The sequence below is a fragment of the Pygocentrus nattereri genome, chromosome 2, assembly GCF_015220715.1.
Source record: "Pygocentrus nattereri isolate fPygNat1 chromosome 2, fPygNat1.pri, whole genome shotgun sequence".
In the NCBI taxonomy this organism is placed as follows: domain Eukaryota; kingdom Metazoa; phylum Chordata; class Actinopteri; order Characiformes; family Serrasalmidae; genus Pygocentrus; species Pygocentrus nattereri.
Window position 1 is genome coordinate 23,693,552 of NC_051212.1, and position 23,735 is coordinate 23,717,286.

The window sequence follows — 23,735 nt, forward strand, 5'->3', positions numbered from 1 at the left end:
AGAACATGGAATAAAGTTACAGTACACATGCATGTCAGAAATTGCTTCACTGTATCAGTGTTGTCCATTTCCAATGCTGACATTGCATTTAAGTGCCAGTATCACTGCAGATACCAATCTGGTATTAGTACTGGTGTAACCCTAATTAGTCATGTAAAAACTTTCCTATGGAAAAAGAACACTGAAACCCTCAGAATAACCCAAAATGGTAAAAGAAATATGTTACAACTAACTTTTAGCTTCATTTATTTATACAATCTCACAGAGTCATACAATGCATTACAGGTTTTGACAACAGCCGTAAGTACATGATTAGAATATTTTAAAAGAACATGAAATGCAGTGAGCAGCTAAGTGATGCATCATCTACATAAAATGGCGGTAATAAATGTTTAAAGTAAACTGGGCAACAAACGTTTGTGTGTACCATCTAAAATGAACATTCATTATTCAGTGGCTTTGGGTGACTTGGAATTCTGCTTATTGTAACATATTATGATAAAATATACTTCTCTTGATGGAAAAATAGGTTAAGGAAACATTAATGCCAGAAGAAATGGGAAAAGGGAAAACATTTTCCCTTTATGAAAAGGTCACTTCCATGGTTTTAGATCATCAAAGTAGTGTCTGAACTGACCTCAACTAGACCCCAATTTAAGCAGAGAAAAGCTAGCATTATGTCAATAGTTGCCCTACATTTGCTTGTCTAAAATTAGCAAAGCCTTGTCTGTATGTAATACTTATTTTATTTTTTAGTTATATACATGATCCTCAGAAACAAGACCATTTATTAACGTGACATCAGTGGCACATCCATCCATATATGGCTACTTAATTTAATGATTGACCTATTAATCAGTTTGAGAGCCCCTTGGACAGTACACATAGCCACTCTCACTGCCATTACAACAGCAACATACCACTGGACTGGCCAGCTGAAATGTTTTTTCACAAAACCAAAATGCTTTGGTTTTAGCCACTCAGAGCACGCATGAAATAAATATTTAATTATTTACAGATTTATTTTGTCTGTCTGAGATCTGAGAGTCATTTTGCACTTTTGACCTCCACTTTGCCATGAGGAAGTACAACTTGCAAGATTTTTTTTTAAAATCCTCTCAGCTTTCTTCCTTGTGAATGCGTCCTGCCTGGTTGAGGACAGTGTTCAGTTCATTGAGAAGATTCTGTGGCATCTGTCCTGGAGTATGGCCAAACATAGCTTTTTTTTGTGGAGGTTTGGTGTGATTACCCATGTCTGGGTGTGAGGGTACATGCTGAATTTGGGGAGGTCCATCACAGGCCATTCTGTCTCTTGGGAGGGGGTAGTTTCCTCCAGAAGAGCAGACTCTGGAGTCCCCTTTTAGGTCTTTATACTTTAAATGGCTCTCTAGCCCAGCAATTTTATACTTATCAGCTTCATCAGAGTTCTCGGTCTTGAAAGTAACATTCCTGGACATCATCCTGTTATCCTGTGAAGGAAAATTAATAGATGACTATGGTCATCTTGGTTTCTTTGACTTGTAAGGTCACATTTTGTAGTTACAAGTGGAAACCCAACTTTGGAGGAAGGGGAGAACAGTTTGATTACTGTTTTTTCTCAAAAACAAAGGAAATAAAGCCTGCTATGCCTCTATAGACAGATGCAGATAATACTATTGTCAAATGACTTTTAGACTCAGTATGGATTGCTTTGATACTGACCTCCTTGCTTTGTCTTCGTGTTGCATTCTCTAACCCCTGGTGAGTAAAAGCATGCTCTCTACTGCTCTGTTGAACTGAATGCTTGTTCCTGTTTCTGAATTTAGGCCAGAGGTCTCCTCCATGCTACACAAATAAATACATCAAAAGATATACTGTAGTATGATAAAAGACCAAGATGCAAATGCATATACAAAAATGCATATGTAAAATGAAATTCTCTTGGCATGCGATTCTTAACAGTTACAACACTTTTGTGCATGTTGCTAATAATATCTGCAAGCGAGAATGAGTTACTTATCATTAGATAACATCTAAGTATTATAGTGTACTTTATTTTCATACAGTTCTGCGCAAACAATTACTTGTACTTAATGACCTTTTTGAGTGAAAATGAAATAAATAAAGGTTGGTTTCTGATTTTTGCACAGGACATACATTTTACAAAAATGAAACAGGTTACCATGTAACATACGACATGGATGATAAACAGTAAAAGATAATACAGGGGGGTGACTAGCAACTGGGTATATACATAAAATAATACTAACTGGTACCTCTAATCTTCCTTGCCTGTTAGTCAAACTACATTTTAAATTAAGTATTCCAATAGACAAGCATGTCAAATGCCAGTACTAGTGGGCTCTTTGGTTTCTAAAGATTTTAAAGTTAGTTACTGTTATTTGTTAAATATAAAGTCTCTCTCAAACTAGGTGTGTTAGAGCAGAACAAAAACAAAACTGCTCAGTGCTTCAGGCTTCTGCTTTAAGTATAAAAGCTCAAGTAAACCGTTCCATGTCAGAAAACTTGAGACAGGGAGCGTCAAAAGAAGCACAGTTTGACAAACTCTTCTACAGCCTTACACACACTAGAATTCAAATCTTAGCTCCAACAAAAAGCAACTTTAAGACCTTAATGATGTAGGAACAAATGTACTGGAACATTTTGCACCAGTACCTAAGCAACCGGAACGTCCTCTTTTCACTTGCTAAGACAGTTTGTACTTTTCCCTGCAACTCCATGGCCTCTGAACCCGTTCCTGGTATATACATCCTCGTTTTAGCAGCAGAAAAGGGCTCATCTACCGGTACCTTTACCTCTGCATTGTTCCTCAGCAGTTTCTATGGAAACCACGCCTCACAAAGTGGTGGTTAAAAAGATAGAAGAAGAATGTGAAAGAGCCTCAGTCTGAGGGTATCAATTAGTCTACTTGCAGGGTTGTCTCCAGCACTCACTGCCTACAGAAAGAAAGATTTGCTACAACATGCTTATAAAAGTACCTAAAGAGCTTCAAACACATTGAGCCACATTGTCTTTCTTGAGTTTTTGCCTGCCTCTCTCTCTTTCTCTCTTGCTTTCTCAGTTTACAGAAGGCTGGCCTACACTTAAAAGATTTCCTATAAAACTATTCAGGGCTCTTTATTTTTTAAAGCTATATCACTAGATCGGAACAAAACCACAAAAAGAAGGACAAAAGCTCACAATAAAGTAAGAGACCTGAGGGAGGCAGATAAGGCAGAAGCTTTTGCCCAGAGAAGGAGGGGGAAGGGTGTGGGAGGGGGGACCTAGACAATGTCTAAATCATTGCTAGCCTCCCCGCCAATGCATGCCCTCCGTTTCTATTATTAATGCATGGTGAGCTGACTCAGGCCTTTGGTCTGTAGCTGCACTCAGCTGCTGAGAACAGGGTGATGGAACCAGTGTGATTGTGGCAGTCTACATGACCTTATTTCTGCTAAAAGACTTTTCCGGATAATGTGATTTATGCTGGTAGAGAATGACCTCGAAAACTTTCCCCTTATTCACGTAGCTATCCCCCCCCCCCCCCCCCTCTTCATTTTTGCAAGGAAAGGAAACTGATATATGAGCATATTTTAGCCTGCATAGAGGTAAACATACTTTTCTCAGAAGGAGATATGTAATTAGGAAATGTAAGAACAAAACATCTGTTTGTGTTATTAGTAATTGGTGCAGAAACACGGTTATTGCACTTTAATTACCCATTCACAGTGACAATGTAAGTGAGCTCACCTTGCTTCTGATAATGGAAATAACCCAGTCCAGCTGAGAATCTTTTCTTTCACAGCAGAAATACCTTATTAGGGGAATACAAGGTCAAAACTGAACTTCATTGCTGTAGCATTTTGAAGCTTATTAAAAAGGCAAATGCCTCCTACGTGCTAGGCCTCGAAAACATAAAGATGGATACTAAAAACAGAATAGCAATTATATATATATATATACACACACTTCTGTGAGGGACTGTGCAATTACGCTGAAGTGAATTGGTCTTACCATTGCTGTTTTTGAGTGTAAACAGTAAAGCACCAACTGTTGAGAGGCGAGAGAGAGAGAGAGAGAGAGAGAGAAAGAAAGAAAGAGAAAGAGAGAGAGAGATTGGGAAAAAAGCAAACAAACCTTTAGCCTCACAGCATTTCACCAAGGACCCCATATCGATTTAAGTCTATTCTCAACTCTTTCCAACAGTCACAGAACGTGACCCCCAGAGGATTGCTAAAGTGCTAAGCAACCATAAAATTCAGCTTAGCTTCCTCCACAGCAGACTAAATAAGACCTAAATGCAGTTTAAAGAGCTGGTGGGTGGAATAAAAGCTGGGGCTAAGGGAAGGCCTCCCTGCTCTTTGCTCTCTGGCAATAGTTCAGTGCATGATACTAATGGATCCAAACTGTACACGAAAGGCTGTGAAATGTTGTGTATAACAGCACTCTGCATCCACAAAACCCCTGGACAGGGCAAGGAGAGTTTGGTTGCTCTGAACTATGGGCCTAATACAGAATGGTGGACAAGCTAGAAGTTCTATTTTTGACTGTCTTAATCTTTAGGCCAACCGGTTTCTGTGGATTTTTTTGCCGCATGACAATAAACCTGACATAAAACCCAAGAAGACAGAGGTACAGAAACAACCTGCAAATAAAATATAGCTACAGCACAGTCTATAATCATTGGGGGAGAAATAAAAGACTCTTTCCATATATTACCACTGTTATAACATTCAAAACCTGTGCTACGCTGGCAGATTTAGCTAGAATTTTAAAAAGCAAAACAAGAAAAAACATTATAAATGGCTCAAGGCCAACCTGTGCTTTCTTCTGTCTCCATCTATTCACCAGCACTTTATCTGTTTCTTTCACTGAGATGCCTGGCTTTTACAGACAATGCTCCTTTAGTATTGCATTCTCACAAGCTTTTCAGTCTTATCACATCATACAACCTTCATTCCTGCACTAGTGAAAAAAGAAAACATTGCTGTCTGAAAACACCCAGTGACTTCACGTTCAGCCCGGTGGCTCCCTCTCTCACCTCTCTTTCTCCTTCTCCTCACACTGTGCTCAATGCCTCAGATCGATTTTTTCCTTTAATCTCTCCATCTCTGTACACTCCCATCCATCTCGTTCTCATCCCATTTGAATGTGAAATGTGTATTATAATTCCAGACACATGGTTATCGGGTTTTTGTTACACTTGCATTCAGAGAAATTGATTAAAATGATAACTGGTAAATTGTTCTGATCTGCTCTGAAAATGATTAAAATAAAACAAATCTACTGCTGCTGTGTTCCCAAGGGATGAGGACAAAATGGATCATTTGTATTTGTTAAAACCCAATTACGTTTAATCAATTCTGTTATTGTGAGATATAAGTGTGGTTTTTGAGGAAACCTTTAAAGCCGTTCTCTGAGATAGGGGCTTGAACTAAGCTGAGAGGGCCATGCATCTTTGGCACAAGTGCCTGAGACAGCAGTAGGCACCAAGTGATATTAACGAGGACAGAGGATAACACAAAAATAATTGCGAATCGATCTCAATAACTCTCAGATATATTAATATGTCTCTCAGAGTGGCGAAATCAGTTCTGACTAACCTGTTTTACTTTGACCTGAGTTCTGCGTTCCAAGTGCATCTAAAACAGATCTTTAACACTAGAAAGGCCAAAATGGCCATTCTGTTTCAAAATTTTGAGATGTGATCGTTTTAATCAAATTCAAATCCTCATATCCACTGTTTACTACTTTATTGCATATGTGCAGTATGGGGTTTTCATGAGAAAATTAATAAAAAGCATCAAATGTTCTTAGTGTTTCTATCTTGTAAAGCCATTTGCAGCTTCTACACATAAGATTGCATTTCAGCTCTAAAAAACGGTTAGACATTATGTTAGCAGCGGTGATTCAGGAGCCTACTCACTTTATCTGATTTATTTCACAAATTAACTGGCAAAGAACTGGCAAAGTAACAAAGTAAACTTACTTTGTACTTACAAAGTAAAGTCCAAAAGAGAATAAAACAGTAACAAAACAGAGCACTAAACCTGGACAACGATGAGACGCAAACACTTCATCAGCGACTGGACACAGTGAGATGCCCAAGATGTTTAGGCCCTATCTGAAAAAAATTTCCCCATGCAGGAAAAAAGTGATGTTCTCACACTGGCAGCAGTGTAGAATGTGCCAGGTTCTAGCCCTGCATCTGCCCACGGAATGCATAATTGTTCTGAATAAATTTTATTTAGACTTTACTATACTTACCTATAGCAAAGGATTTACATATATAAATCCTAAATTTCCTTCGGGATCAATAAAGTATCTATCTATCTATCTATCTATGTTTGCTAGTTTTATGAATAGCAGTTAGTTTGAGAATTTCAAGTAGTTCATATGAACATTTCATATTTCAAATTTCTGGTGACTATAAATTTAACTGGACATTTAGCAGTTCTTTCACTGTAGGGTAGCTAGGATTATGAAGAACTTCTGTTATGTAATAGCTACTATCCTAATTCAGTCCTAACTGAAGTTGTCATGGTGACAAAATAGATAAGCTAAGATTTCAGAGTTACAAGGTCTCTATTACTAGTGGTTATAGATTCATTTGTAAATGACTTTCATAAGTTTTCATTTAAATTTGTCATCCAGACATTTCTTGTAATATATTCCAACAGTGCAAATATATTTATTTTTTATATTATTCTCTGTTCAGGTATAAAGAAGCATGTGACCACTATGGCCTTTCTAGTGTTCAACAGAAGATACAGATTATATTTTGGTATTACAGTGTATAGTGGTGAGTCTGGATTGGTAGGAAACACACTTTGTCTAAGAGCAAATGTACAGTTTTCTCAGAAAGCCCTAGTAATGTAAAATTATATGTTTATCTATATATTTTTCTGTAGACAAAATAAATAAGAAATAACAATAAGAAGAATCCTTACCTGCTTGCTGGTTTCAGCTTTTTTCTCAGGCCTAGATAGCATTTCACAGACTCCACAGGAACCTCTCTCTCTGGCTTTGTGCTCTGGGGAAGGGGTTACATGTGACAATATCAAGACACTGATTTGACCCAGAAAGGTTGCAAAAATATGATTCATAACACATCCACACTCATGCTCCACATAAACCCTTATGAACTCTGCAAATAAGTAATGTACCTTTGTACAATTCTCCATAATTCAATATGGCTGTATCCCCCTTGGTTGATTATATCTGGTGGGTAATAACATCATCTTTGCTTGAGGAGATGACAGCGGAAATGGCTCCATCATAATGTGCCACATTTTCCCCAAACTATCACTGTAAGTGCTGGAATTGAGTCAGACTTGCAGTCGGAACGCAAGCGGCTTAGCTGAACTATCCATGATATTCTTTTATTTCCCCACATTCATTTCTTTGAAAAGAGGAAAATAACGCCAGTATCCTGTGTACAGCAGTTCCAAGCCCAAGGGCCTTGTTTAAACTAGCATATGCCAACAAGACTGTAATGTTGCCTTGAAGGGATGCATTTCACACATAATGAACACAGCGCAGCCAGAGAAGAGCGCGATGATAAAATGAGATTCCCTCTCACACAAACCTTTTGCCCACTCACTTGCCCGAGAAAAAGAAACTTGAAAAACAAAGGCATCAGAATATCAATTAAATTTCTGCTTCACAGCTGATTTCCACCTTCTTCACTCGATAATTAGGAGAACATTCTGAAGCAGTCACATATTACACTAATTAAGAAAAGAACAGCCTACGTTTAAAGCGTCTTCACCCTCCTCCCCGCACACACGCTTCCTTCTTTCAAATATCAATTATTAACACACAGAACTGTCTTTGCACGGTGCGGCTGTATGTCAGCTTGAGCTGCCTGTGTGTCCCGAAGGCAGAAATACGCTCGTATGCATTTCTTAAAGGCAGGCAGAACAACACACAGCGCAAATTACACAAGCAGAACTGCTTTAATCACCATTTTAATTCCAGGGGAAAGAAAGAGTGCTACACATCTTTACTGCTCAAAATGCAGAAACAGGTGCATTATCTCCCCCTCCCCAACGCATCACAAGTGGACCATCCAATTGGCCCAGAGCAGCTAATTTCATCCTATCTCTGTCTTTTAATCATTAGCTCATCTGAAAGGAAATCGAACACCATTGGCATGAATAGCCAAACTGAAGCGTGAAAATCGGTGAGAGAGCCACGGTGGCAACTCGGCAGGTGAACAGAGCTACTGCTGGAGCTACTGATCATGATCAAACAGAACACAGACAGAGCTACTGCTGTAATACTGCCATAGGCTGAATCACTCAGACATTCCAGCAAAACACTTGGATTGGTTATGGGGTAGGACTGGAGTTAGAGGCGATAATTAAAGAGAGAGACAGAAGTACACACACACACACACACACACACACACACACACACACACACACACAGACAGACACAGAGAGAGAGAGAGAGAGAGAGAGAGAGAGAGAGAGAGAGAGAGAGAGAGAGAATAGAAATAGAAAACAAAGAAGTAAAGAGAGAGAGGACAAGTGTGCAAAGAAGGAAAGAATGTCGAGAAAAAGAAAGAAAGGGATGAAGGAAAGGACAAAGGAAGGAAGGAAGAAATAGAGAGGGGGAAGAGAAGTGTGTAAAGAAAGAAAGAACAGAGAGAGAGAGAGACAGAGAGAGAGAGACAGAGAGAGAGAGAGAGAGGAGATGTACAAAGAAAGAAAGGAAGGAATATGGAACAGAGGAAAATGTACAATGAAAGAAAGAAAGAAAGAAAAAGAAGAGAGAGAGAGAGAGAGACAGAGGGAGAGGGGGGGGGGTGTGAAAGAAAAACGATAAAGTGTCTTACTGGTACAATCTGTGTTATGGTTGGGGGCAATAAGAGGCAATAATAAAGTGGGATTGAGATAAAGTTGATTGAGAACAAGGAAAAGAAACAGAGATTAGAAGATATGAGTATGATCAAATAGGGAAAGACCGACAAAAAAAAAGGAAAGAAAGAAACAAGATTCACCCATACTTTTGAGTCCTTGTAGAGTAGCAGCTTCTTGTCCCGCAATACTAGATATCTGTCCTGAAACTTGTGAACTGAAAGCAGTTTGGTGGAGCCATCTTTAAACTTCAACTGCTCTGCTTTAGTGACGTCCATCGGGCCTTCTAACAGATCATACACATACACACACACGTATTAAAGACCCACACATACAAACAGCATCAGACATAATCATAATGATTAATTATTAGAGTGGTGATGTGGCATTGAGCAGTTTACACATCAGCCAAGATACATCTCAAGTGAGAGTCCTGAAATTAGCGTGACTATTAAAAAGACCTAATAAGGGCACAGCCCACTTGTCTGAATAGCTTTGGGAGTGACCGTTACTGCAGTAATCACTCTGTGAGATGACTAATAGATATTAATATCATTTAGTGAGGTGTGAAAGGGAAGCTATTACTCTGTGTGGGTAAAAGGTTGCATATGATATGCTGGTTCAATAATAGACTATTAAAATCTAAGGTGCTCTCCTGACTGCTATTACTAATGTTTGGAATGGCTGAAGGAGCAGCAGCAAGCAACTGCTACATTAGTCTTGCTTTATTGTACCGAATGATTCAATTTGCTGGTAAAAGAGGAAACTAGACAAAAAAGTTCTTAAAGAAAAGAATGTTAAGTTGAAATGATGAGTGAAACTATGGAAACCTGTAAATATATATGGTAAAAACCTACAGTCTTGAAATATATATAGAAGAGATCCTGAGGAGAGACTATCTAGTGAAAAGGTACAAAATTCACTACCTGAACTACAATGGGACATCTTGAACACAGGAAATGTTCTGATCAGCACAAAAGCTGAGCTGGGGTCCTCCAGATTATTCCACTCCAAAACCTGCTCCAGAACCTTCTCTTTGTAGTGTAACGGGCGTTCTGAAACACACACAAGCCACCAGTGATACAGAGACAGTGCAACCGACTCCTCCCACAAAGCCATTCTCTCTGAAAAGCTGTTTTAGATTCTTAACAGAAATTCCATTAAACTGAATGAGAAACTGTGCTGCACTTTACAGAGGGGCTCAACCCACTTGTCGCGACAGAAGCATTGTTAATAATAAATAAACAGACCAAATAAACACAGCCCAAGATGAGCTCAAATACATATTTATCCTATATTTTAGTTCACGTTAGGTAAAACGTTGGATGAAAAACTTTCAATCTGCCTGCTTCGAGGAAGACTATCGAATAGCCTTTATTTGGTATCTACATAATTTGATATGGAGACCCTGGTTTAGAGCAATATAAACTTTGGCAGCACTGACAAATTCACCACCATGCTAAAGTTAACTAGATTACATGACAAAAGACAACAAAAAATCTGTCATAACAATGTGACCTTTCACACACACAAAAAAATAAATGCCATTTGGCAGATAATTTGAGAAAAATGCTTACTGTTTGCTTTATTAGGTTGAAGTTCCAACTTAGCAACAGTCACTAAAGATGAAGGTATTAGTGGGAGGTGCATGGAGAGCTCAATTTCAACTGCATATTTCAGAAACACATTTGAACTAATTCTTTATTCCTTACCTGGCACTCAGCAAAGTAGACAGTCAGCAAACATTTAAAAGTGTGTGCTGCTTGCTTGGTTTGTGCTTGTGTGTGTTCAAGTGTGTATGAATGCATTTGGGTCTAAGATATTACCAGTGGGTGGCATCTTTAACAATTTAACTCCAATCTTCCACAAAATTAATCTCCTCGACTGTGGCAATTCTTACATCAGTTAACTCCAACCCTAAAATGTCATCAGCAAATTCCATCATTTAAAAAAAAAAAAAAAAAAATCTATTACAAATTAAATGCTGCTTTTTTTTTCTGGCCTCCATGTGCACATAATTACATAGTGCAAATTTGCAATTATCCTCAGCCAATCTGAGCCTGATTAGAAAACACACTCAAGTGCAAAATAGATCTATTATCCAGTGCTAATTTGCAAAAGGGGTAACATAGTGCACGCTACTGGCAAGCCTCATGTGTACTCCCCCTCTGTTCCCCCCACAGCTTCAATCCCATCACACTCAGTTAATAGTTTTTTATAACCAGGAGGAAATGATTCTAATAAACAGGCTGAGCACTCATGTATATAACATGGCCATTTTTTAATGCAACACTACAGCTGCTAGAGATATGAAGGCACTGCCAAATGATTATTCAGAGTTTAAAAGGTTGTAACCAACCCCATTGACTTTTAAGTGGTATGATGTTCATAAAGAAACTGAATTCTCACTGGGCTCAGTAACATACTGACCTGCTTCTATTAAAGCCCAGAGCACAGTGACCCAGCATTCCCCAACAAGCACCAACATTCCAGTGTTGGCAGTTGGCTTTATACCGTTCTAGAAAAATAACTGACAAGCCAAATAAATTGATGAGAGTGATGAGGGAACATTCTAGTAGAGTGTGAATGAAGGACAACATGCTAAAACAGCACGAGTGGAGTACATTCTAGAACAGTGTGAATTATAGCGAACAGGTTAGAAGAGCAAGAATGGGGAGAGAACATCCTACAACAGTGTGAACAGAAGAGAACACTTTTAGAGCGGCGTGAATAGAGGAGAACACTTTAGAGCAAAACAAATGGGAGGCAAACATTTTAGAGCAGTATAAATGGGGAGAACATTCTAAAAAAATGGATTTGACTGAAGTTTTGTGACCTTTTTGCATTCAGGGCACTATTACAAATGTCAGCAACTTGTCATGCCACGTCTGAGATGGTGCTCTAATCTCTATAACCTACATTTCAAATTTGTGATGGCAGTAAACGGTTTCTGACACTAATGTTATACGGGTTTGCTCATTACAAAGAACACAGTACATTATGGATATCCCCCGTCCTCTAGGGTACATCAGTCGATCACTACTTATTGTGGGGGATTGTTTGAGTGCACTGGATCTGCTGCATATTGTTTTCAGACACCACTACAAAGCAGTGCTGCACTATATAGTGCTTAGGGCACAGTTTCAGACACAGCTTTAGTGTCTAAATCAGAAAATGCAATTCTAGAGATATTCTGAGATCACTACAATGTCCCACAATGGACTAATTTCTAGTGAACACTGTCGATCACTACATCAGCTAAATATATACCAAAGTGTGTTGCAAGTCTCACTAATTTTGATTAAGTAAAAATAACAACAAAATACAGCTGACTTACCAAATTTAACTATATTTTAAAAGTTTTTTTATTTAAATTTTTTATTTTATTTAACTCCAATAGTTATTTTATGTTTCAGAGTAAAATAAAGCCATTTAATGGATACAAGTTTCTTAGAAGTGCAATATTTAACATTCTTTAACATAAAACAGTATGTAAAGTGTCTAAAAATAATCATACCTTGGAAAATACTAAGGCTGAATCTCAAGTGACTCACTGCTCTCTATATACTGCACTTTGTGAGTTATACAATTTTGGCTTTAACATCCAAACACTGCACATTATGTCCACTTGTGCGGACACAAATAGTTTTTTTGTTAAGGCACACCGTGCACTGTTCAGATGCACCACCCAATATTTTAAGATCTATGTAGTGCACTTTGTAAAGGGGCCATTTGAGATTCTGCCTAAAACAGCTTGCGGTAGTGTTGTGTCACCTGACACAAATACTGCATGCTGATTCGCTGAATGTATTTATTGCTCTGTTCCCCATGCTGCTCTGGGCCTCTCCGATCACTCAATCCACCTCCTTCCAAACTATAGGCAGAAGCTCAAGTGCTCCAAACCTGTAGTCAGCTCTGTGAAGAAGTGGACCAATGAGGCTAAAGAAAGACTTCAGGACTGCATGGAACAGATTGGAGTGTGTTAGAGGACACTACAGGCAGCCTGGATGAATATACAGGTACTGTGACATCCTACATCAGCTTTTGTTAAGACACCTGTGTTACCACCAGGACTTGCATAAAATACAACAACGACATGCCCTGGTTTAATGCCAGACTGAAACTGTTGCGCAGGTCTAAAGAAGCAGCGTATAGGAGTGGAGATTGGGCTCTGTACAAATCAGGCTAGGAACACACTCAATAAAGAAATCAGAGCTGCAAAAAAGAGCTACTCAAACAAGCTGAGTAGTTTGGTGTCCACAAATGAGCCATCAACCATCTGGAAGTACTTGCAGAACATCACCAGCTACAAAAGGACACCCAGATGGTGTTTCACCCTCCTGTCTGATGGTCTGCACTGACCAGCTCGCACCAGTCTTTACAGTGCTCTTTAATAAATCACTGGATGTGTCATACCTTCCCGTGTCAATGTTTCCATTCCACTATAGTACCAGTTCCCAAGAAAGCAACCATCACAGGACTAGATGACTATAGACCCGTTGTATTGACCTCTTTAGTCATGAAATTCTTTGAGAGTCTGGTGCTCTCAGAACCTCTGCTAGACCCCCTGCAATTTGCTTACCGACCAAAGAGGTCGATGGACAACGCAGTGAACATGGGACTCCAGCTTATTCTTCAACAGCTTGAACACTCAGGAACGTATGCAAGAATTTTGTTCTTGGATTTCAGCTCAGCCTTTAATACAATCATCCCAGGACAGCTACACAACAAACTACTCCAACTCAGCATACCAAGCCCCACCTGCCAGTGGATCACCAACTCCCTTACTGGCAGAGAGCAGCAGGTGAGGTTGGGAAAGTTTAACTCAAACACCCAGATCATCAGTACAGGTGCTCCACAGGGTTGCGTCCTCTCACCATTGCTCTTCTCACTGTACACGAACGACTGTCCCTCCACGGATCCCTCAGTCAAAATCTTGAAGTATGCAGATGACACTACAGTCATTGGTGTAATCCGAGATTGTGATGAGTCTGCTTACAGATGGGTGGTTGATCAGGTGGTCCTTTGGAGCAGCTACAATAACCTGGTGCTGAATACAGCAAAAACAGTGGAGATGACGGTGGACTTCAGGAAGAGCCCTCCAGCCCTGCCAACACTCACCATCCTGGACAGAACTGTGATGGCAGTGGAGTCCTGCAAGTTTCTGGGCACAACAATCACCAGGGACTTGAAGTGGGATAGCAACATCAGCTCCATCATTAAGAGAGCCCAGCAGAGGATGTGCTTCCTGCGTCAGCTGAGGAAGTTCAACCTGCTCCAGGAGCTGATGGTGTGGTTCTACACAGCCATCATAGAGTCTGTCATCACCACGTCCATCACAGTGTGGGGCAGCTCAGCTATCAAGCTACCTCCACAGACTACAGTGCATCATCAGATCTGCAGAGAGGACAACTGGGGTTACCTACACTGCTGGAACTGTATGCCTCTAGAACCAGGAAGCGTGCAGAGAAGATCTCCACAGACCCCTCTCACCCCGGACACCACCTGTTCCAGCTGCTTCCCTAAGTGCTTCAGCCAGATCACTCTCTTGAACAGTTAAAATATTACACAAAAACAATATTCCAGCTTCAAACTGCACTTGTACATATACTGGTATATAGTATCAAGTTCAACTCCGTCCTCTGGAACTGCCGCTCAAACCAGTGTTTATTCTAGCATCTTACTTACCCTCCATATTACCCCACTTATCTGACTGTCACCTCATGAACCCCTTTCTCTGCCATTATACACCCTTTAACTGCTGCTGCACTCAGCACTTTAACTTTAGACTCATACTTTGCACATTGTAAGGTTTACTAGTATGACTGTGTGTGTGTGTGTGTGTGTGTGTGTGTGTGTGTGTGGGCAGGACTGCAGGTTTTATTTTATTTTATCTTGTTGATTTTATATTTATTTTATCTTATTCCCTACATGTGAAAGTCTTTCTGATACTGTGCACTGTGAGCTCCTGTAATCAAAACCAAATTCCTTGTATGCATAGCATTCCTGGCCAATAAAGCTTGATCTAGCTAGTACTACCACTGGAGTAAGCACAGTGTCCACTCACTATCCACTCTATTAGACACACCTTGTTGGTTCACCTTGTAGCTGTAAAATCAGAGACCATAGCTCATGTGTTGCTGCACATTTTGTGTTAGTCATACTCTAGTCCTTCATCAGGATGCTACTGACTGGATATTTTTAGTTGCTATTCTCAGTCCAGCAGTGACACTCAGGTGTTTAAAAACTCCAGCAGCACTGCTGCGTCTGATCCACTCAGAGCAGCACAACACACATCAACACGCCACGCAGCGCTGAAAATGGTCCACTACCCAAATAATACTTGCTCTGTTGTGGTCCTGTGACGGTCCTGACCACTGAAGAACAAGTCATAAATACTGTATAACTACAAAGTGCACCTATACAGTAAGTAAAAGTGTGCAGATACAAAAGGGGTATTCTTAATTAAGTGCCAGGTTAGAGTATATGTGATGCCCATGCATGCAAAACATTTCATTGTGCTGTCTGGTTAACATTATTTGTATTTGGCTTGTGTATTTGTTGTATATTCTGCATTCCTTTCATACTGCCATGTACATGCACTTTAATTGGTCCAGTGTAATATGCTGCTGTTGTGCACTGTACCATGGAGCCGGAGGTTGAATTGATGAATGACAAAGACCATTTGACTTGTATGCATCTGTGACCTTCTGCTCATCATATAGCATGCATCATGTTGTAACTTACTGTAGTCGCCAATCAAGAATAAAATGTATAGTCTATCTTATCAAGTGTTGTAATCTTTCCCCCATTCTTCATCACCTGCACTTTTCAAAATGTTAAGCCCATGTCTATGGCTTCAAATAAGAAGCCAGCCTCAGCCTTGCTTAAGTAACTAATGTTGATTTGCTTAAGTGACTGGTAAATGCTGATGCAGATTTATGGTAAAGTATCCAAATTAATGTTCAGATTTTTGTGTTTTACTACTCTATAGAACCTCTCTAAATAGTTAATGCCTATATAGTGCAATACTAACAAGGAAGTACTGATTCATTTCAGCGACAGCTTATCTCACTGTTCTAAAATGGAGAATATTCTGGAAAAGCACATTTGAGAACAGTGAGAACATCGGAGAACATTCTAGGACAGCATGAATTGAACTACACATCAACCTAACACTTGGATTCGTCTTTGCTGGTTGGAGAACATTAGAGTTGGTGTGCTCTGTGCCATAAGTATGTGTAAACATGAGTCATACCTAGTTCTCCATTTTCGATGACCTCAAATGTGGTCCAGAGTTCCTGCAAATCTGCCTCTATGCCTTTCAACTCTAAAGTGCTTTCAGCCAGCTCATCAGAACTCATGGTTGGAGAGACCTAACATATAGAGAAGTCATAATCAAAATCATCATCATCATCATCATCATCATCAATATCATAATGTACCATAATACATGAGATCATATGCTATGAAAAAGAGGATGGAAATGGCAGACACATACACAGTTTGCTGAGGTTTTACACCTGTGTAAGTGTGTTACCTGCAGCTTCTGCTACTGCTGATAAAACACAATTACTCACACAATTAAATGAGACACTTCTTTGATTAACTCCTCTTTGATTTGGTCGGTGGCAGTTATCGCCCCGGGTTTAACACACACACTCACTCACACACACACACACACACAACCAACACACACATACACACACACATACACACCTTGATTAAACAGCAGTTTTCTGGCTCTTTCTTTTCCAAGTAGACCTCAAAGATCAAGTCACCAGCTGGAGAGAACTGTATACACACAATGAATTTGTTTCACATTAGAAATAAACAGGCAGACACTCATTAACACTGGAGTCAATGACATAAGAATGAAGCAACTTTTCAAATACTACACAATTTCAACTGAAAAAAATATATAAAGGGATCAACAGAACATATGCCACTGCATTAACACAATGTGCAGCACGGTCAGGGTTTTTATTATTAGTAGAAAAAGGACAAAAAAGGATATTTGAATTTTGAATGGTCACGACTGGCAGTGGTCAGACAGCTGGCTATTTTTGCTTTATCAGAACAATTAAATATGAAGTAAATTCTGCAAATACAAGACAGCCATTATAGAAATTTTCCAGCTCACAGACTGCCATGTGTCTTCACCTTCCATTACCAGTCCACATTTAACTACTGCTGTAATATTTATTATACTTAATGTTTAATGATGCTTTAATAAAACGTATTACTTATTGTAGCACCAGAAAAAATAAATAAATAAACAGAATGAAAGCAGAGTCATCAACATCATCAGTAGGATATTATAACTGCATGAAACCAAAGATGCTTTTTTGCTTATTCAGTAATAAATAATCAACTAAATACAGCAGACATGGTCAGAAAACCAATCCCCCCTCGGTCTACTTTTTGTTCTTTTTTCCCCCCATTCAGAACGATTCAATTCATAAATAAAGCATCATAATAAGTTTGTCTTCTATGGCCGGTCTGTTACTGATGTAACACCGCTGCAAACTTATAAGGCAATTCCAAGAAAAAGACAAAGAAAAAGATGGCAAGAAAGCAAGTATCAAAGAAAGAACACAAGAAAGAAAAAAAGAAAGAAAGAAAGATGGCAAGAAAGCAAGAAAGATGGCAAGAAAGCAAGAAAGACGGCAAGAAAGAAAGAAAGAAGTATGGCAAGAAAGCAAGAAAGATGGCAAGAAAGAAAGCAAGAAAGATGGCAAGAAAGCAAGAAAGAAAACACAAGAATGAAAGAAAGATGGCAAGAAAGCAAGAATGATGGCAAGAAAGAAAGAAAGATGGCAAGAATGAAAGAAAGAACACAAGAAAGAAAGAACACAAGAACGAAAGACAGAAAGAAAGGAAGAAAGATGGCAAGAAAGAAAGAAAGAAAGAAAGAAAGATGGCAAGAAAGAAAGAAAGATGGCAAGAAAGAAAGAAAGAAAGATGGCAAGAAAGCAAGAAAGATGGCAAGAAAGCAAGAAGGCAAGAAAGAAAGATGGCAAGAAAGAAAGATGGCAAGAAAGCAAGAAAGAAAACACAAGAATGAAAAAGATGGCAAGAAAGAAAGAAAGATGGCAAGAATGAAAGAAAGAACACAAGAAAAAAGAACAAGAAAGAAAGAACACATGAACGAAAGACAGAAAGAAAGGAAGAAAGATGGCAAGAAAGCAAGCACAGAGACAAGAAAGAAAGAAAGAAAAAGAAAGAAAGAAAGAAAGAAAAAGAAAGAAAGAAAGAAAGAAAGAAAGAAAGATGGCAAGAAAGCAAGCAAGCAAGAAAGAAGACAAGAAAGAAAGAGGGCAAGAAAGAAAGAACAGGGGATGCACCTAAAAAAGCAGGGAAGAGATAAAGAAAATTATGCACATTTACCAAAGAAGTCTCACGACTCCATTGCAGTAATTGTGAAGCTAACAAAGCGTAATCAGAGCTCCATTCAGCTCCCACTGCTGTCTGTGTGTGTAGCTAAATGATGTACAGCTGGAGTCGAACATCACTCAATAGCATCACACTACACCACTTTCAGAGGTTCAGAGCACTGAGCCTTCTGCAGCTTTATTCACTTCTAAATACCTACCATAGAAAACTGCAAAGAAGGAAATAACCAATTGAAAGTAAAGTATGCGTACATGCAGTGAGTGAAGTACAGACACATGACGCACATACTAACATCGCACACACAAACACTGTAAATACACAATATAGGCAGCTTCTACATGCTGTAATAACCCTTTACTGTAGGGCAGTGTCTATAAAGCTATATGACACCTACATAAGCTCATCATGACAATTGACAGACATACATAAACATTTCTAAAGGTTTATTTCAACAGGCACTGACTGTAATAAAAGTGATTTTGATGTCAAGTTGACAGCACCTATATTTGGTAGTACTGACATTTTTTAAGTAGTGGAAAAATAAAAGTAGGACACTTTTTTGAGTGAAATGATAACAACTGGCTTTGTGGCGTAGAGTGCATCACAGTGACATAATGCTGATGACAAAGTGTTGGTGGGAATGTGTGCCCATTCAGTCAAAAGAGAATTTGTGAGGTCAGGCACTGAACTTGGACAAGAAGGCCTGGCTCACAATCATCGTTCCAGTTCATCCCACAGGTCTTCAGTGGGGTTGAGGTCTGTTTTCTGCACAGGCCACTGGAGTTCCTTCACACCAAACTTGTCAAACCATTGACAAGAGACTGCACTGCTTGCTTGATTTCATATACCTGTTAGCAATGGATGTGGCTGAAAAACTTGAACTCAATATTTAGTAGGGGTGTCCACATACTTCTGACCACACAGTGTAGTCCTGCCCATGTACAATGGAATATATGTCAAGAGCAGTATGTCATCTGCATATCTCTTGTGAGATTTATGCTTGTTAAACACTGTATAATACCTACTTTCAGGCACAATCACTGTGTGAGCAGTATGTATTTTCAGCAAAGCCAGTGCTTTATAGCAAAGAGTTACACAGTGTGCAGTGCAGGATCAGCTTCTCACATGTGCATATTATAAAACACTCAAAATAAGTACCTAACCCTCTTCTAGCTGCCCCACTTTTGCTCTCTTCTAAACACTCCACTGCCCATCCTGGGCATTTTCCTCTTTTCATTTGTCTTAGTGGATTTCCAATTTTCCCCATGACTTGAGGGGACAGTAATAGAACTGACCCTTCGAAGAACTGACCTTCTATTCTGCATGTCCACACTCAACCCAAAATCTCATCTCACTACTCAAAAACAAATATATTAAAAAATAAAATAAAACATAATAAACAAACAACATTTTGGGCTTCGACAATTGTGCATGAGGGAAGTTTAATTTGTTTTCAGGTTATCTGAGAAAATTGTGTTTGGTTTTTTTTTTTGCCGTCCACCAAGCATAAAGTGTGGCGACAGGAAGGTTAGCCTGTGCAGAATTTAAGTTTAAAGTTCAAGTTTCTTCAAGCACAAAGACATTCTAGCGTCCTCATAAAATGGACAAAAAGGTGCACTGAGAAATCTCTTTCATTTTGGAAAAGTCAAAACAGCATGAAGAGTTTCCAAACTCATTTCGCTTGGATTTCGTACCTCAGATCCACTGCTTTTGAAGATACTAGCACCACGTGATGAAGAAGCAAACTAGGCCTGTTATCATTAAACTTTTTATGTGACAATTAATTGACATATAAATAACTGCAATTAATAAGTGAATAGTCTTTTTTGTGAATTGCAACTATTAAAGCACAAGTTAAAAGTGTCTTGTTAGCTATTGTTTCCTACCTAACCATATTTAGTAGCTCCCCAATGATGACAAACAAAGCCTGAGCTCAAATAAACAAACATTACTCTTACACGACCCACTGCCATCTAAAAATGTTAAAAAACCAGTTACAAGTTTTCTGCTTTCTATTCTCATAAGTACATGCCTCAAAGTACCTGATGCACCCAGTTCACATTCTGTTCGCTGTGATGAACATATGTTTGTGAATGCTAACTGTGGAAAATAACTGCGATCAGCTCAAATAACTCAAAATAACTGTGATCAGATGATTACCTAATAATTGTGACAGGCCTAAGACAAACCTCAGATTATATAAATGTTTTTTTTTCTTCTTTTTTTCTAGCACTTCCAATCAACCCAATCAATCATCTTGGCTGTTGCCAAGATCAATGACAGAAATAACAGTAATCGGTTAAGTGAGTTCACATCGCAAGTTAGCAAAAAAATTAATGTCAAACTTACACATTCGGGGGGGGGGGGGGGGGGGGGGGGGGGGACATCTGGAGTGCAAGATCCCATCAGTTAAACAAGTTAGAATTTTGTGACGCCTGAATAAATCACACAATTTAATTGGTCTGTTTTTTATAAAATAGTGGAAATCATTTACTTTATGTCAGTGAGTTGGATATGCCAAATATTTTTAGCATAAAATCTAGCTGTATGGCATGTTATCTTGCCTTCCCTCTACATAAAAAATGAAAATGTATATGCATATATTTAAATATGCATACATGCGTTTACATGCATAGATCAAGATGGTGTCAAAAACACACAAATACATATTCATGTGGTGCAATTACGCTGACAGAAAAACATACAAAAACATGCTTAAAAAATAAATACATAAATACAGCATCTAGTAGCGCAGTATAATCTTCCCTCTCTTACATTTTCTTTCTGCACTTCACATGCACACACCTAACAGAGGGGTTAAAAGGGGTGACTTACCGTAGTGTCCTTCCACCTCGTGATAAAGCAGTTCTCTCTCTCCATTTGCCTGACTTGCTCTTCATTGACCTAGTTTAATGAGCACAGATAAACAGTGGCTAAAAGACACTGCCACACAGAAGCACACCATTAACACAGTTCAACAGCACAGTGCACTGACTTCAATATGCAATCTACTGGAAAGTTGTTTTTTTTTTTTTTTTATGCCAAATTGGCACAGTCACCTTCAATAGTGTGGTTAACCATGTCGCTGGTACTTGAATCTGTCTGTAACTCAAAGGGAAATACCAAAATGTCTGCTTAGTTTAATGACTGAGATGTAAACAAAGTCATTCAGAGTCGTTTGATGTGAATCTTTACATTTCTTTAAAGAAACTTTCTTTAGACTTGGATTAGATTTCTTTACAGTAGCAGGGGAGGCAGCATAGATGCCCTGCGTGATCTCCGCCACAGATGGATTAAAAAAAAAAACAAAAAACACAATATTTCAGGCCAAAATCTCATTAAATACAGATTGGCAGTGTATTTATGAGAATTTTATGTAAAAACCTCTTGTGAAGGAACTTTTAGAGGATTAAACTCTTAAAACATCTGGTTTCCATCACTATCACTGTGAACAATTCCGACTAAGTTTCTCTTGAATGAATTAGTTCACATCAGACCCTGAATGACTGTTTACAACATTTTAACTATACAGACATTTTGAGTGGAACACTCCTTTATTCCAATCAAATGTTAATCATACTTCAAGGTCAAGTAGTCAAATATGCATTCCTGCAGGTTGGATCAATTCCAAACAGGAGGAGCTAAACTCCAAACAGCTTGGTCTTAGCACCAAATGGGTTTGCATTCTGTTAAATGGTCCTAATGGTCTCATACAAATGTATGCAAACAGACATAACGCTAGTGGGTCCAGTACGCTTTACAACTTAAAAACCCAGTTTATCATCTATTACCTCATTTCTAAAGAATGAAAATGTTATCCTTTAATCTAACAAATGTTTTATTTACAGCAAATATACAAGGTTTATGTGCTTGAAGTTTTTTGTAACTAAACTGTTCTAATAATAAAAATGCCTTTGTTGACAAGGCCAATTAAATAATAAGACAGCTGTTTGTTGCTGATAAATACATGTAAATATGAGCAAATGTGTGTCACTGATATTCACTGGCCTAAAAGTCAAGCTCTATAAATAATTAACTTACTGCACTTCATATTTATCTGAAATATGTGAATCTATATAGATCACCTGTTGGAAAAGTTCACCAATCAGAGAAAAACACAAGTATACTAAGAGTTAATTTTAATATTCATAAAAACACATTCACTTGACATGAAATTTAAAGACTGGATCAAACCTGGATCTAGCTCTTCTAAATACACATATTTTAGATTATTAAAAAAAAAAAAAAAACTCAAATGGGCATTGTGATCGTTCCATGTATTGATTGCATGCAAGGTAAAATATAAACAATTTTTAATTTTATCAGCAAGATGAATCGGTTCTATATTCCCCAGGAGGGAAACCAGTGTCATGGAAAACCCACTGGACTATGGAGCTATGGTCCAGCCATTTGGAGTTTTGCCCCTCCAATTTGGAGAATTTTCCAGCATACAAGTATATCCCACTCTTTATGTTAAAAAGAGGTGTGACAAATGATTAGAATGTACTTAATGTATTTGTACAGGAAATAAAGGCAGGGTATGAGCTTTTAGACCCAAACATCAAAAAAGTATTTCTTTAGGACAAAAGAGAATTTTACCCCAACCAACATTCTTTTGTATTATTATCTACTGTCTGTAAAGTAGAATACAAAATACTGAGGACTCATGCAACAATACTGTTTTGTGTAATAGTGACAATTCTCTATAGAAGAACCTGTAATATGCATTTCCTCTGGCTTTGTGTTGGGTTGTGCATTTTTTTAATGCAAGTGCCAATCTTTAGTTCAGCTTGATGCTTATTTTTCACACAAAAGCTCACATCTCACACTGATGGATCTGCCAAGGGGGAATTAGCACTGCATAGTACTTCAAATCCTATTTTACAGGCAAAAGTTAATGCTCAACAGCAAAAAGCATCTTCTACTCTTCTGACTGCACTATGACTGCAGCATTTGAGTGTTACATCAATATTTGTCCCCCTTTTCTTAACATACTGAGGCAGAAATGTTCTGATAGATTGCACTCAAGTTTCCTATATGAGGGGAATAATTCATGTTAGAAAAGGAACTCTTAGGAACTCTTCCAGTCTGACAAAGCACATATTAGAATGCTCTAAAGGATGATCGTTCAACTAAGCTCTTCCAAGACTGTGTATTTGTAATTCTGCATGGGTAAAAGCAATTGTAAAGTCAGTTCTCCTGCTATCTTGCTTTAGGCCATCGATTGCTTACTGAGGCAAAGGGCTGCATGTTCTCTGACTTTTCAACCAAAGGAAATTCTGAAATATTTAACATTCTGATCTTCTCCTATGTCATTAACATTTACCGCAGCAAAAATAGGTTTGTAGCTACTTTGCATCTACACTCGTTCATTTTATAAGCTCCACTTAGCATACAGGTGCACTTTGTAGTTCAACAATTACAGACTGCAGTCCATCTGTTTCTCTGTGTAATGTGTTAGCCCAATTTTACCCTGTTCGACACTGACACGATATC

The 23,735-nt window shown here is 38.6% G+C and overlaps 1 protein-coding gene across 3 annotated transcripts in view; it reads right to left on the reverse strand.

The window, feature by feature from the left end:
- Nucleotides 1-229: 229 nt before the first annotated feature.
- zmp:0000000660 (arf-GAP with Rho-GAP domain, ANK repeat and PH domain-containing protein 2) overlaps nucleotides 230-23,735 on the reverse strand; it is a 118,109-nt gene continuing 94,603 nt past the window's right edge. For all 3 annotated transcript variants that reach the window (XM_017699634.2, XM_017699633.2, XM_017699635.2), the window contains 10 exons: nucleotides 21,075-21,143; nucleotides 16,563-16,637; nucleotides 16,102-16,219; nucleotides 9,770-9,898; nucleotides 8,993-9,129; nucleotides 6,930-7,012; nucleotides 3,994-4,029; nucleotides 3,730-3,793; nucleotides 1,702-1,824; nucleotides 230-1,469 (listed from right to left, as the gene is read on the reverse strand). In XM_017699634.2, coding sequence (XP_017555123.1) covers nucleotides 1,119-1,469; nucleotides 1,702-1,824; nucleotides 3,730-3,793; nucleotides 3,994-4,029; nucleotides 6,930-7,012; nucleotides 8,993-9,129; nucleotides 9,770-9,898; nucleotides 16,102-16,219; nucleotides 16,563-16,637; nucleotides 21,075-21,143 — 1,185 coding nt within the window. In that variant the 3' untranslated portion in view covers nucleotides 230-1,118. The remainder of the gene's footprint in view (nucleotides 1,470-1,701; nucleotides 1,825-3,729; nucleotides 3,794-3,993; nucleotides 4,030-6,929; nucleotides 7,013-8,992; nucleotides 9,130-9,769; nucleotides 9,899-16,101; nucleotides 16,220-16,562; nucleotides 16,638-21,074; nucleotides 21,144-23,735) is intronic.